The following is a 10,482-nucleotide window of genomic DNA, read 5'->3' on the forward strand; positions in this document are numbered from 1 at the left end:
GGTATCGATGAGCTTGATAGACCAACTCCTGTGCCCATGACGAGCGGCCCAGGTGAGCCGCGTGTCCTGCCTCTCCTTGTTTCCTGCCTCGCGTCGAGCTCGTCCGCTTGCGACGTCCGAGCGCTCCGAGCCCTCCGAGCCCTCCGAGCCCTCCGAGCCCTCCGAGCCGGCCCCTCCGAGCCCTCCGAGGGCGGCGGACGCGCGGCACGTCGCTCGCGGCCCAGCTCGACGCGCGGCACGCCACCGAGAGGCAGGACACGCTGCTCACCTGGGCCGCTCGTCATGGGCCCAGGAGTTGCTCTCTCCGTTCACAGTAGGGTGATAAGAAACAAGAACCTCGCATGCGACGACAGTGAGGGTGTGAGAGACACAAAGGAGCGACGTGCGACCTGTCAGAGCTTGATCTCCGATCTCAGCGGTGTCGAGTCGTCTCCGGCGCGCAACAAATGTACCTCCCAGGACGCGCAGAGGCAGCTGCGACCCCGCCGAGTAGACGGGCGCACACGGCAGAGTGCAGTCTATAGCGACTAGCCTTCATGAATAGCGACCGTCTGGCGGTACCGCGTAAGTAGCCCCTTCCCCTTCTCCTCCCTTGCCTGGCCCTCACGGGGCGCAGTACTCTTGCAGCACGTTGGGCGGCGCAAAGAGCAGAAAGCACGCGGCGCCGTGGGCCCCGCCGCGCGGTGGCACGACGGCGATGCCCTGCGGCCGTCTGGCATCGACCTGCAGAGCGGCGAGAGGAGGGGCGCGTCAGATCGCGTCTGACTCTAAAGGTCTGCACCTGCGGCCGTGGCCGAGAGGTGCGTAGCCCAGATGCAGCCAGTGCTGATGCCCAGCCGACAGCGAGATGCAGCCGAGGTGCAGCCGAGGTGCAGCCGAGGTGCAGCCGAGGTGCAGCCGAGGTGCAGCCGAGGTGTAGCCGAGGTCGGTGAGAGAAGCTAGCGAGATCGCGCCCGCAGCGTTGGGGGGACGAGTGTGCCGTTGAGCGTGTACACGAGCACCATCCTCTCTTGCGCACCTGCTCGTCGCAGCCAGGGCGTGGCGTCCGGTGCATGAAGAGACGGGCTACCTTATTCATCTAGCAGCGACGGGTCTCTCAGGAAGTGTCTAGGCAGTGTCTAGGAAGTGTCTAGGAAGCTACTTTGTTCATCTAGCAGCGACGGGTCTCTCGCCTCTCGGGACATTTCTCGGATGCGTCTCTTGCTCATTCGCGCTTAGAAGGACCAGTCTGCCGTGTCCAGGAAGTGTCTAGGAAGTGCCTAGGAAGTCGGTCTCTTGCTAATTCGCGCTCAGAAGGACGAGTCTGCCGTCGGCGTCCGGGTCGGCGTCAGGCGCGTAGGTGATGCCCGCCAGGTCCTCGATCCTCGCGTTGTTGGCCTGCGGACGAGTGATGGACGTGTCGTGGACGTGACATGGACACGTGTCCTCGACTCGCGCGTTGGCGTAGCCGGCAGCTGCTTCACGAGGAGGACGTCGTTCCTGTTCACACCCCGCAAGCTGTGAACAACGACATGCAGCGGCCAACAGCTGCCCCTGTCGGCGCGTCGCTCCTCGGCTGCCGCCCCGTCGCCAGGATCATCGGCACCTTTGCAGGGCGGGGAAACGTCTAGGACGTGTCTCTACGAAGTGTCGAGGAAGTGTCGAGGGATTGTCGAGAAATGTCTAGGAAGATTGTGTCTCGGAAGTGTCTCTAGGAAGTGAGTGTCTCTAGGAAGTGAGTGTCTCTAGGAAGTGAGTGTCTCTAGGAAGTGAGTGTCTCTAGGAAGTGTCTCTTGAAGTGTCGAGGGAGTGTCGAAGACGCGGCACCCCTGCGGCATCGGAGACGAAGTGGTAGGCCGACGGCCGCGTCGGCGTCGCCTGTAGGAAAGTTCCGAGAAGCTTCGCGCGCGCGGAGGGATTAGCGGTACAGAACGAGGGGAGTATCGCCGCGACATACGCTACGCCCAGCACGCCACTGCCCGGCATCACGCCGGCCATGCCTGGGATGGGCGATCCGAGGCCGAAGCCGGTGCTGATCCAGCCGGCGCCTATTAATTAGTTAATCAGCAGTTAATTAATTAGCGCACCTGAGGCCGAAACCGGTGCTGATCCAGCCGGCGCCTCCGCCGTTCGCGGGGAAGGACGACGGCGTGCTGGCGCCGGCCACGCCGAGCGAGGCCGGGGGCGGAGAGGGCGGGGAGTGCGCAGCCGCCAAGTACGGAGACGGGTGGGTGAGGACTTGTCGCTCTGGCTGGCCTGAGACATTGAACAGTAATGAACAACGGTCAACCAACTAGGTGGGGAGTCGTCGCCCTGGCTGGCCTCGTGCGCCCAGGGTCGAGAGGAATCCCCGCCCACCTCCTCCTCCTCCTCCTCCTCCTCCTCCTGCTGCTGCTGCTCCTCCGCGTCCGCCTCCGCCGCCGCCGCCGCCTCCTCCTCCTAATCCTCCTCCTCCGCCGCCGCCGCCGCCTCCGAGCAGCGGCGCCGATAGCTCGACTTCGACCAAATGTCCGCTCACCTTGTCCGCCACAATCAGGGATGAATCATTTAATTAAGGAGCTGATGAATCCGCAGTTAATTAATTAGCTCACCTTGTCCGCCACAACCACAACGCGACCCGCGACGAAGGATACGCCTGCAGCGGACGTGTCGTGGACGTGTCGTGGACGTGTCATGCAATGGGCAGATCCTGCCAGACGAAGGACACGCCTGCACAGTGCACGTGTCGTGGACGTGTCGTGGACGTGTCATACAATGGACAGGTCGCTGTCAGACAAAGGACGCGCGCCTTCCGGCTCGCGGAAGCCGCGCAGCTCGTACACGGCCAGCAGCACCGGATCTCCGCCCGCCGAGCCCATCACGTACTCCCTCAGCTGCGCCGGCTCGCACGTCAGGGCGACAAGCCAGAGGTTGCCGTCGCCGTCGACCTGCAGCACCGCGCCGTCGACGAGGTCGCCTAGTCCGCCAGGGTACTGCTGTGGGGTGGACATGCGTGGCCTCCACTGGTCTGCTGCGAGGCATCGCCTGTACACAAGTCACGTGCTGATTGATTGAGAACCTCCTTTAGCACGCTGCGGCGATGCGGCGTCTCGAGCGCTGCCGTTGACGCCGCTCAGCGTCCAGCCGCCCGTCTTGCGAAACCCGTCCAGCGAGAAGGGCGCGCGCGGCGGCCGTGGCGGCAGCGGCGGTGCAATCGGCGGCGGCGGCGGGGAGGCGGGTGGCGGCGGCGGCGGGGGGGCGGGAGGCGACGGCGGCGAGGGAGACGGCGGCGGCGGCGGTGGTGCCGGCGGAGGAAAAGGACGCGGCGGCGAGGGCGGTGATGGTGGCGGCAAAGGCGGGGACGGGGGCGGGGTCGGGGGTGCAGGCAGGCTGGGGGGAGGCGACGGCGGCGACGGCGGAAGAAGGGGAGGCGAGGGCGGTGACGGCGGCGACGGCGGCGGCGGCGGCGGCGGCGGCGGAGCCGAGGGCGGCGAGGGAGGCGGATATGGAGCATTCGCACTCGAAAGCCACCATGGCGTTGGCGGTGGCGGCGAAGGACGTGGTGGAGGCGTCGGCGGCGGCGGCGAGGGCAGCGGCACAGGGGGCAGAGAGGGCGGAAGCGATGGCGGCGGCGACGAAAACAAATACAGTGATACGATGTCCAAGGCTGGGACGCTAGATCGTAGCGCAAATAGCCCAAGGAAGCATACGGCAATCCACGAGCATAGGAACAAGCATCCTAGCCTCATCACGGAGGGGCGGGCCGCTTTGTCAGCCTCCGACGAGATGAGTCGGTGGAACGAGTTGCTCTGGCTGAGCCGCACGCTTACCTCGCGTTGTTTGTTCATTCTGCCTCGGTCCATGGCCTACCTGTGTACCTGTGGCCGACAGCGATTCGAAGCCGATTCCACAGGTGAGTCCGTCCTGTCCCCCCTTGGTGAGTGTGTGTGTGTGTGTGTGAAAGCGCCGTCGCAACTGCCATGTCGGCAGGTTGTAGGCTGGTGCTCTCGCCCCGCTGGCGGCGCGGACCGGTGCCGCGGCTCCGAGCCCTCCTGTGGGCCCGCGGCGGCTCGCCGTCGCGGTGCCGAACAATGTCATCGGTCCGGATTCATCCCGGCTGCCGCCGGTGACGCTTCTTCGCCGAAATTTTGCTCAAGCTCTTTGTCGACAAACCTGCCCCAAAGCTCCTGCTGCTCGACTGCGCGGCGGAACCGGCCCCTGGATGCTGAGATGTGAGGCGCCGGCACCGGGGCTACAACGCGGGGCCATCTCCAGGCTGTCTCGGGCAACCTCAAAATTGGCGCCTCTCTCTGCTGCTGCTGCTGCTGCTGCTGGTGCTGCTGCTGGTGCAGATGCTGCTGCTGGTGCGGCGCGGCTCTCCGACTCGAGTCGACGCGCGCGTCGCGGGCATCTGACGCGGCGGGCGGCGTCGCGGGCGGCAGCGATCGCGGCTCGACGGTGGAGGCGGAGGGTGGTGGCTGTGGTGGACCTTTGAGTTTATTTAATGGTCGAGTACGAGGACTGGGGGGTCAACCGGGAGGCAGGGGGTTCAACCAGGCGACGGAGGACCGTGGGCCATCGCGGGGACCACTCAGCCCGGAGGGCGCGGTGGAAAGATCCGGATGGTCTCACCCGGTGGGATCGGGAGATCGAGCCACCTCTCTCTGGTCGACAAATCGCGCCCGCACCCGCGGCCTCCCTATCGTCCTCGGCTCGCCCCCCCCCCTCCGCCGGCTCCTCTTCAGGCTCGGGGAGGCGTGGCCCTCCCCGTCGAATATCACGGTGGTTCGGCTGCCACCGCGACGGGCCTTCCCCCGGTGAGCTCGTACATCCCGACTCCACTCTCAGAGGCCGGTCAGCTCATCTCTCGCCTCCTCCGACAACTGACCCCAAGCCCCCTCTGGGGCTCTCCGGCCTCAGCCTTCCGGTTCGCCTCTCTCTATCACGTTGGCTCGCCGGCGGGCCTGTTATCACGTTGCGGCAACTTCCCCCCTCCAGCTCCTCCTCCCGGGTACTCCAGCCTCCGGCGGGGCGGTCCCGGATCCCCTAGGTTACTCCGAGCGGGTTCCATACGGTGGCGGCCCCGCCGGCGACGGGGGTGGAGGCGGTGGCGGCGGTGGCGGGTACGGTGGCGGCCCTGACAGCCGCAACGCCTGGTGTGGAGCCGCTGGGGCGGCCCCTCGACCCTGCAGCCGTTCCAGCGGCGGGGGCGGAGGTGGTAGTGTGGGTGGCGGAAACGGTGGCGGCCGCGGCGGCCGCACCGCCGGGCGTGGAGCCCCAGCGACGGCCCCTCGACCCAGCGGCCCTTGGAGCACTTGGAGTGCAGTCATTAACCGCACATCCAGGGCCGGGGAGCTAAGAAGCGCACCCAGCGGGCCGGATGATCGGTATCGGGTTACGGGCTAGAGAGCCCTAGCCCCGGGGGTGCGCGTTCGCAGGGAAAGGGCCTTAAAGTAAACACGCACGGTTCTCCGAGGGTTGGTTGGTCTCCCAGTGACGTCGAGCGAGCTATTTTTCAGTGCATGTATGTATGTATGTAGAAAGATGAACAACAGTCAGGCTCGGACTGGACACCAACGCGGTATGGGTGGACGGCGGGACAGATGATGACGATACGCACGAGCGACACACAGACACAAACAAGCTCACAAGACACACACACAGCCAGCTGGCTGCCACACACCCTGAGTTGGCGTACACATAACTCAAGGCCGCGCCCCCCCCCTGTCGCCTTCCCCAGCCCAGGTGCCGAAGTGCATGTAGCTCTTACGTAGGTAGGCTCTTTTGAGCGCGTGACGGTGGAGGCAAACCCCGGAAAGTGGGTCAAAAATGGCCCCCGCCACGTGTGGGCGCGTATCTTAGCTAAGGCTCGCGCCCTGACGTGTAAGTGCTCATGTGCACCGAGCCCATATACGCACACCTGCATGTGTGGACGCGAGTATTAACTAAGATGAGCGCCCACGCATGAGGATGCGCGTCTGCGTCCAGGTAGCCCAGATACGCGTCTTCGTGTCTGGGCGCTTATCTTGAGTAAGGCTCGCGCCTACACGTGTAGCTGCGTATCTTGAGATGAGCGCCAATACTTCACGGCGGCCCCCTCGGGGCGCTTGCGGACGACAAAGAAGGTGCGGCCTCCTCCGTCAAGTCCTCCTCTCGCGCAGGCCGGGGTTGAGACACTTGGCCACGGCTGGCTCGACGACCGTCGCCACGTCTTTCCACTCGATGTTGCTGACCGCCATGTGGTCTGAACGCTTCGCTACCCGGCCGCCGCGGGCACCTCGGCGCCGGCATCATCCTACGCGGCATCAAGGAGATCCGCCATAAAGCAGCGCCCAGCAAGCCAGGGACAGATGACACAGGCGACTTGAGCGCGTATCACCCAAAACTATTCACTTTTGAGCGCCATATGCGCAGGTGCGTATGTCAACATACGCGCCTCCACGTGTGAGCGCTCATATTGACTAATATTCGCGTCTGCATGTTGGGAGCGTATGCTGACCGCCACGCACCCACGCCGACACCGCGAGTACTAGCTAAGATAGGCGCCACAAGCGTGGGCGCTCATCTCAAGATACGCAGCTACACGTGTAGGCGCGAGCCTTACTCAAGATAAGCGCCCAGACACGAAGACGCGTATCTGGGCTACCTGGACGCAGACGCGCATCCTCATGCGTGGGCGCTCATCTTAGTTAATACTCGCGTCTACACATGCAGGTGCGTATATGGGCTCGGTGCACATGAGCACTTACACGTCAGGGCGCGAGCCTTAGCTAAGATACGCGCCCACACGTGGCGGGGGCCATTTTTGACCCACTTTCCGGGTTTGCCGACGGTGGATTGTAGTCGATTGTCAAAGCGAGAGCTTCGCAAAGCGTCTGTCGCTGCGATGCTTGAGAGCATCGCAGTCTCGCCTCAGCTGAGGCCGGCCATGCGCCTCCAGCGCACGGACAGCCTCTGGAACGCGGCGGTATTCAGCCAGCACTCGAGGGATGCGGCATACGTTCGGGATGCTGGAGTACAGGCTGGCTTATTGAGCGCCTGCTCCGACGCAGTGAGCCAGGTAGTACGGGTGGCACACGTTGACATGGCGCACGTTGCCGCCATGGCGCTGCTCGCGTGCTTGCTCTCCGGGATGGCGAACGCCGTTTGGATGCGATTCTTGGAGAAGAGCTTCCCCGGTGGCACCCTGATAGCCGTCTCGTTGAAGACTCTGGTTGACTATGGGTGCTGTGCGACGTCCTTCAACGCGTTCTTCCTCGTCGGCATCCCATGGCTCACGGCTGTCTTTGCTGCCCTGGCCTCGGACGGGCTCAGCCCTGCCCCGGCCTCCCTCCTCGAGCACTGGAGCGTGGAGGACTGGCACGCGCTGATGCGGCTCGAGGCGTGCACCTTTGTGCCCTACAACCTCCTCGCCTTTCGGCTGGTGCCGGTGCACTTGCGCCCCCTCGGGTCCGCGAGCCTCTCCGCTGTGTGCACAGTGGTCCTTTCGGGCGTGACGCTGGGGTTTGGATAATATCGCAGCGGCACAACTGCTCTCACCTCTCTGTGAAGCGACCACACGTGTGGAGTGTCTGCCGCGGTTATAGCCCCCCGCTACCCGGTTGCACTCGTGCGACGTAGCGGGGGGCCACGACTACGTTTACGAAAACATAAGTAGTCCTGCGAGGTGTGAATTTCGCCGCCCCAGTAGCTCCCTTTCAGGTTCCTGGTTTTTCGGCGCGTTTGCCGTTTCCCCAGATAGATCGTTAGATGCGCCACTCCCACACACTTGCCACAACCGTATCGCGCCGGCCTCACCGGCCCTCACTTTGACCGACGCTACCGTCCGCTCGACTGGCCCGATGAAGAGCGACCCGTACGACGCGCACTTGTCGTCCTCCCTCCTCGCCACATGACGGCCGCCCCCAGACACCGACAGTCGCGCTCCGCACGCCTCTTGCTCTTCGCGCGGAGAGTCAGCACTCAGGTGTCAAAAAAAACTGTTCAGTTTTCAAAGGCAAAACACGACGCTCTGCGGTTGGTGCACCCCTCACACTGACACATTCCCCTCATCCCTTACCCTTGGCTGAGCACATCTACCTGCGAGCTAGTCTCTCCGCATTCTCTCCCCTAGTCATCCGCCCGCGCCGCGCGCCATCTAATGGGCGTCTAGTGCAGCCACTGACGGCACTATTCCAAAGGAGCGGTCGATGCCTCGCCTAGAGTTCGGGTGGACTTGCGCACTGCTTAGCCCTGAGGGGGGAGTGTGTGTGAGGTGGTGTAATGTTGTCCCGTTTCAGGCGGCAGGTCAGGGGATTAGCCGGGAGGATTCGGCAGCTCAGCCGGGGGCTGAGCGTCTGCAGGCAGCCTTCCGCTCGCGCCGAAATTCACAGCCCTCCCGGGCCGACGGGGTGCTCCTTGGATCGGGCCCCGCTCCCCGCTTTTCCTGTACCTGGACTGTCCGGGTCAGGAGGGTGAGAGTATTGGGTGGGCGAGGGCAGTACATCTGGCGGGTGGCAATTGAGGGACAGCAAGAGGGCTGATTGGGGGGTCAATGGGCGCGCGGGCGGCGCTTCGTGGTCCTGGGCGAGCAGGGGCAGTGGTTAGGAGTCTTGGGCCTGGAGATATGAGGATTGTCGAGATGTTGTGCGAGAGCGGTAGGTGGGGGGAGGTAGCGCGGCTGGAGAGTGGTGTCCGAGGGACAGTGATGAGTTGTCAGTTGGGGCGCGAGACGCGCGGGACAGTGTTGGAGGCGGCCAGTGAGGTAGGGTTGGCTTTGAGCAGTGCAGCGAGTGTGTGGTCAAGCGTGGGAGCGGCGCGCGAGCACCGGATTTTTTTGCTGTGCGAGTCGAGTTAGGGACAATGATGAGTTGTCAGTTGGGGCGCGAGACGCGCGGGACAGTGTTGGAGGCGGCCAGTGAGGTGGGGTTGGCTTTGAGCAGTGCAGCGAGTGTGTGGTCAAGCGTGGGAGCGGCGCGCGAGCACCGGATTTTTTTGCTGTGCGAGTCGAGTTCGTGGCCGGTGCGCGGGAAACTCGCCGAAAACCCGCGCAGCCGGCCGATTGTACGACCGAGGTCGCTGATTGTACGACCGAGGTCGCAGAGCCTTGGCGACGCGACGCGCACGTCGCCAAGGACTTCGTAAAATGTCAGAGTTTTTTCCAGCACTCAGGTGTCAGGTCTCAGCAGCGGCCGAGCGACGCGATCGCTCGTCTTCCCCGATTGCTGAGGCGCGGGCGCAGCGTTCTCAGAGAGGCGCTTTGTACTCGGGTTTGGTTGGTAGCGGGGGGCCCCGCCGGAGGCTGATTACTGATATTTTATGATAATTGATAATATGAGACGCTCATATTGTGACGAGTCTACATCGCTCTCACTCCCCACACGCCGTACCTCGTCTCAAAGCCTCCCAGCTCCCACACGGCACACTCTGAAGTGTTCCGCTTCTCTACGGAGAGCGCGCGACTCCACGCCACTCGCCAGCCCCCCATTGGCATTGCGCGAGGATCTCGCAACCCCGCCCGCCGAGGCCCGAGGCCGTCTCCTTCCCGCCCTCTCCCCACTGCCCGTCATGGCACCTCCGTGCCGCCCGATTCGAAGAAGGTCGTCGCCTGCTCGGCCGTCCAGCCAGACATGCGCTCGAGGTCGATCGGGACGTCGTCCGCCATCGCGTCGGATTGAATCGACTCGAGGTCGGCCAAGCTTAGTCGACGCGGCGCCCCCCCCACAGCTGGCTCCTCCGCCGCTGGCTCCCCCACCGGGGCCGCCCCCACCGCCGGGGTTTGCTCCCCCTCCGCCGCGACCGCCTCCTCCGCCTCCGCCGCCTCCACCGCCGCCCCGACCGCCACCGCGGCGATCCCCGCCTCGACCGCCGCCACCTCAGCCGCGGCAACCTCGGCCGCCGCCGCCTCGGCCGCCTCGGCCGCCTCGCCCCCCGGGGGCGTGGCCGCCGCCACGCCGTTCGGGGCGGGGGTGGTGTCTGGAGGGTCCGCCGGCTCCATCTCCGCCAGCTGGTCCGCGACGGCAAACGGCGGCGCGAGCGGCGCGGGAGCGGGCGGCGGCGGGGCCTCTGCTGCGGGCGGCGCCGCCGCGGGCGTGGCTTTCAGCTCGGCCAGCTTGGTCTTGGCGGGCGCCTTCCTGCGCGGCATGGCCTGCAGCGGCATGAAGCCGAGCGAGCTCGGCGGCGCCCCCTTCTTGATCATTCGTGTTGTCGTTCGTGCGCCGCAATCTGGGGCTCGGTCTTCGGCTGGACCTCCACCGGGGCGGCCGCCGTCGTTCATGGCGCCGGCTGCATTGGCTGGCGCGGTGTCACTTAGTGCGGCGGCACTTTCGTCGGGGTCGTCGGCGGCGGCTGCGGCTGCGGCGGCGGCGGCTGCGGCTGCGGCGGCGGCGGCTGCGGCTGCGGCGCGGCCTTGAGCGCCTCCATAGCCTGGTGGGCGACCGGCTTCAGCTGCGAGGGGTCGGCGAGCAGCGGCAGCAGCTGCTCGATCGGGAAGTCGAGCATCATACCTGCGGCGCCGAACGGCGCAAGCTGACGCGTGCACGTCGC

General features: G+C 65.3%; 3 protein-coding genes across 3 annotated transcripts in view; 1 reads left to right on the forward strand and 2 right to left on the reverse strand.

The window, feature by feature from the left end:
* Nucleotides 1-1,278: 1,278 nt before the first annotated feature.
* EMIHUDRAFT_105461 (hypothetical protein) lies at nt 1,279-2,969 on the reverse strand (the record flags this gene model as incomplete). Its single annotated transcript, XM_005762441.1, has 4 exons — nt 1,279-1,377; nt 1,807-2,027; nt 2,338-2,497; nt 2,733-2,969. 4 exons carry the CDS (start codon nt 2,967-2,969, stop codon nt 1,279-1,281), a joined length of 717 nt encoding a protein of 238 aa, XP_005762498.1.
* Nucleotides 2,970-7,042: 4,073 nt separating this feature from the next.
* On the forward strand, nt 7,043-7,471 carry EMIHUDRAFT_105462 (hypothetical protein; the record flags this gene model as incomplete). Its single annotated transcript, XM_005762442.1, has 1 exon — nt 7,043-7,471. One exon carries the CDS (start codon nt 7,043-7,045, stop codon nt 7,469-7,471), a length of 429 nt encoding a protein of 142 aa, XP_005762499.1.
* Nucleotides 7,472-9,246: 1,775 nt separating this feature from the next.
* Nucleotides 9,247-10,482, reverse strand: part of EMIHUDRAFT_465345 (hypothetical protein) — a gene marked incomplete at its 5' end in the record, with an annotated part of 2,077 nt that continues 841 nt past the window's right edge. The window contains 2 exons of the mRNA XM_005762443.1: nt 9,247-10,084; nt 10,261-10,442. Coding sequence (XP_005762500.1) covers nt 9,503-10,084; nt 10,261-10,442 — 764 coding nt within the window. The 3' untranslated portion in view covers nt 9,247-9,502. The remainder of the gene's footprint in view (nt 10,085-10,260; nt 10,443-10,482) is intronic.

The sequence above is a fragment of the Emiliania huxleyi genome (assembly GCF_000372725.1).
Source record: "Emiliania huxleyi CCMP1516 unplaced genomic scaffold EMIHUscaffold_68, whole genome shotgun sequence".
Classification (NCBI taxonomy): domain Eukaryota; phylum Haptophyta; order Isochrysidales; family Noelaerhabdaceae; genus Emiliania; species Emiliania huxleyi.